This window comes from Nestor notabilis, unplaced genomic scaffold, assembly GCF_000696875.1.
Source record: "Nestor notabilis isolate BGI_N333 unplaced genomic scaffold, ASM69687v1 scaffold22809, whole genome shotgun sequence".
Taxonomy (NCBI): Eukaryota; Metazoa; Chordata; class Aves; order Psittaciformes; family Psittacidae; genus Nestor; species Nestor notabilis.
The window spans coordinates 10988-13177 of NW_009944400.1; the positions used below are offsets into that span (position 1 = coordinate 10988).

A 2190-nucleotide genomic window follows, 5' to 3' on the forward strand; every position below is an offset into this window, starting at 1 on the left:
GGAGGTTGGAGCTGGATGAGCTTTAAAGTCCCTTCCAACACAAACCATTCTGTGGTTCTGTGATTATGTCCAAGTCTCCTGTCAACTAAGAAAGGCAGGAAGAAGTCTCTCATATGAGAGTTTTATAAAGCTAGGTAATGATTTCTTTTCATCCTATTATTCTGCTTCAGGTGTAACTCCTGTTACTACTTTCTATTTAAATGGTGACAAATCAACCTCTGAATAAAAAAAGACAGCACTAAACTCACCATCAACAGCTGCTAGAACTGCTGTGCGACCTCTCCGCTCATGTTCCATCATGGCTTTATCCACTTCATTTTTAACAACAAGGCCGTTTCTGCTCATCCATTCCCGGTTCCCAATGAGAACGGAGTATTTCTGGGAAGTCCTAGTAGCTGAAGGAAGAAAATACAATCCTATCACCATATAGATAACCAGGAAGCTTCCCTCCAGTTAACCCTGTCCAGGTTCTCCCAGTATGCACTGAAATATCATTACAGATAATCTAAACACAAAGTATGTTTTTCTCAATACTTTCTGCCCCACCAACTTTTTCATGTGTTCTTGGCAAGAAAAACACTATTTCTTCAGTAATGGGAAGTTACCATGTCAGTGGACCAAGAATCACAGGTCAAAGGACTATAAAGTGGACCAAGTCCCTTTCTCAGTGCTTCTAATTTATATTTAACAGCCCAATATACAGGGAAGAGCTAACAAAGAGCTGTTCTGGATTGAAAACCAGTCAGTTGTGCAAACATACATCCTTTTGGATGGCAAATGTCAACTTAGGATGAAGCCAAGTTAAAACAGAAAGAGCTGAAAGACAACTGCCAATATGATTTCCCATCCCCATGTTCAACATGTAACTTCAAAATGTATTTAATCAAATTGTCTCAAGTAATGTGTGACCATGAAAAACACTACTGACCAACTATTGCATGTGTGCCTTAAACGTTAGCTTACCTGGTAGCTCAGCGTCAATAATCAAAGCAGGCTGCACCGATTCCTCCATATTTTCCTCAATTTTCACCAGTGTCACGTTTTTAATGTTGTTTTCTTCAACCATTTGATTTTTCCTGTAGACTAATCCTTCAACATTGGTGACTTTGCAACTAATGCCGCAGCCTGGAACCACCTGAAAGTCTGTACATGTCCCAAGGGTTTCCGAGTCCAGTTCCTGAAGAAAAAGGATGTAAATTGAGAAATATTTAAAAAATATAAAAGCATTTACAACCCCCACAAATAAAGTGCTGTCAAACTAACTCTAACAGGAGCAGAGAAATATTCAATCATCAAAATGTAAGTTAGAGTATCCAGTGCATCTAATATGCTATTAAGTGATTTATATGGCTCTACAATTTTCAGCTTTCCCTAATGAATATAAATTACTTTGTAAATAACACAAGACTATTCATACTCATTAAGTACTGCAAGAGAAGTTCTTCCATAACACAAACTACTCTATTCCTGTATAAGTAACTTACCTTCTTGCAGTATTTTGTTATTGCTACTCCAAGAGGATGCTCACTGTTGCTCTCTGCAGTCCCCACTATCGCCAGCATTTTATTATGTGGTAGTTGGTTGCCCTCCACTAGAAACTTCACCTGTGTCACTTCTGGAGTCCCGTGAGTAATGGTACCTGTTTTGTCAAATACAACCACCTTCACCTGCAGCAAAACAGGACGACTCCATTCAATGAACAAAGCTTTAATGTGTAATTTCCCCAGAAAACCACCTAATTCCAACAAACTTACTGCCACGTGCTGGTGATCCATCACTTACTGCCACGTGCTGGTGTGCACGTAACGATCTGCTCAGGCAGCAACTGGGAACATGCCACCAACACCAGCCTTTGGAGTTCTTGTAACAGTAACCCACATTTCTTACCTTATGTGCCATCTCCAAGGGCTCTCCTCCTTTGATCAGTATTCCATTCTGGGCTCCTACTCCAGTACCAACCATGACAGCCGTGGGGGTGGCCAATCCCAGAGAACAGGGACACGCAATGCACAGGACTGTGATGGAGGCTTGGAAAGCAAAGCGGATTATCACTTCAGCAGCAGATATGCTCTTGTTGTAACCCTGGTGGCAGAAGTTTTAGTAGTAGAAGAAATTGAACAATGGATGCAACTACACATTGCCTTTGATGTTAAAATACCTGTAAATATACAGGTATGAATATTAAAAGTA

At 40.4% G+C, this 2190-nt stretch overlaps 1 protein-coding gene across 1 annotated transcript in view; it reads right to left on the reverse strand.

The window, feature by feature from the left end:
- LOC104411870 (copper-transporting ATPase 1-like) overlaps positions 1-2082 on the reverse strand; it is a gene marked incomplete at its 5' end in the record, with an annotated part of 5452 nt that extends 3370 nt beyond the window's left edge. Inside the window, 4 exons of the mRNA XM_010022408.1 lie at positions 249-395; positions 964-1177; positions 1485-1667; positions 1888-2082. Coding sequence (XP_010020710.1) covers positions 249-395; positions 964-1177; positions 1485-1667; positions 1888-2082 — 739 coding nt within the window. The remainder of the gene's footprint in view (positions 1-248; positions 396-963; positions 1178-1484; positions 1668-1887) is intronic.
- Between the last annotated feature and the right edge of the window lie 108 nt (positions 2083-2190).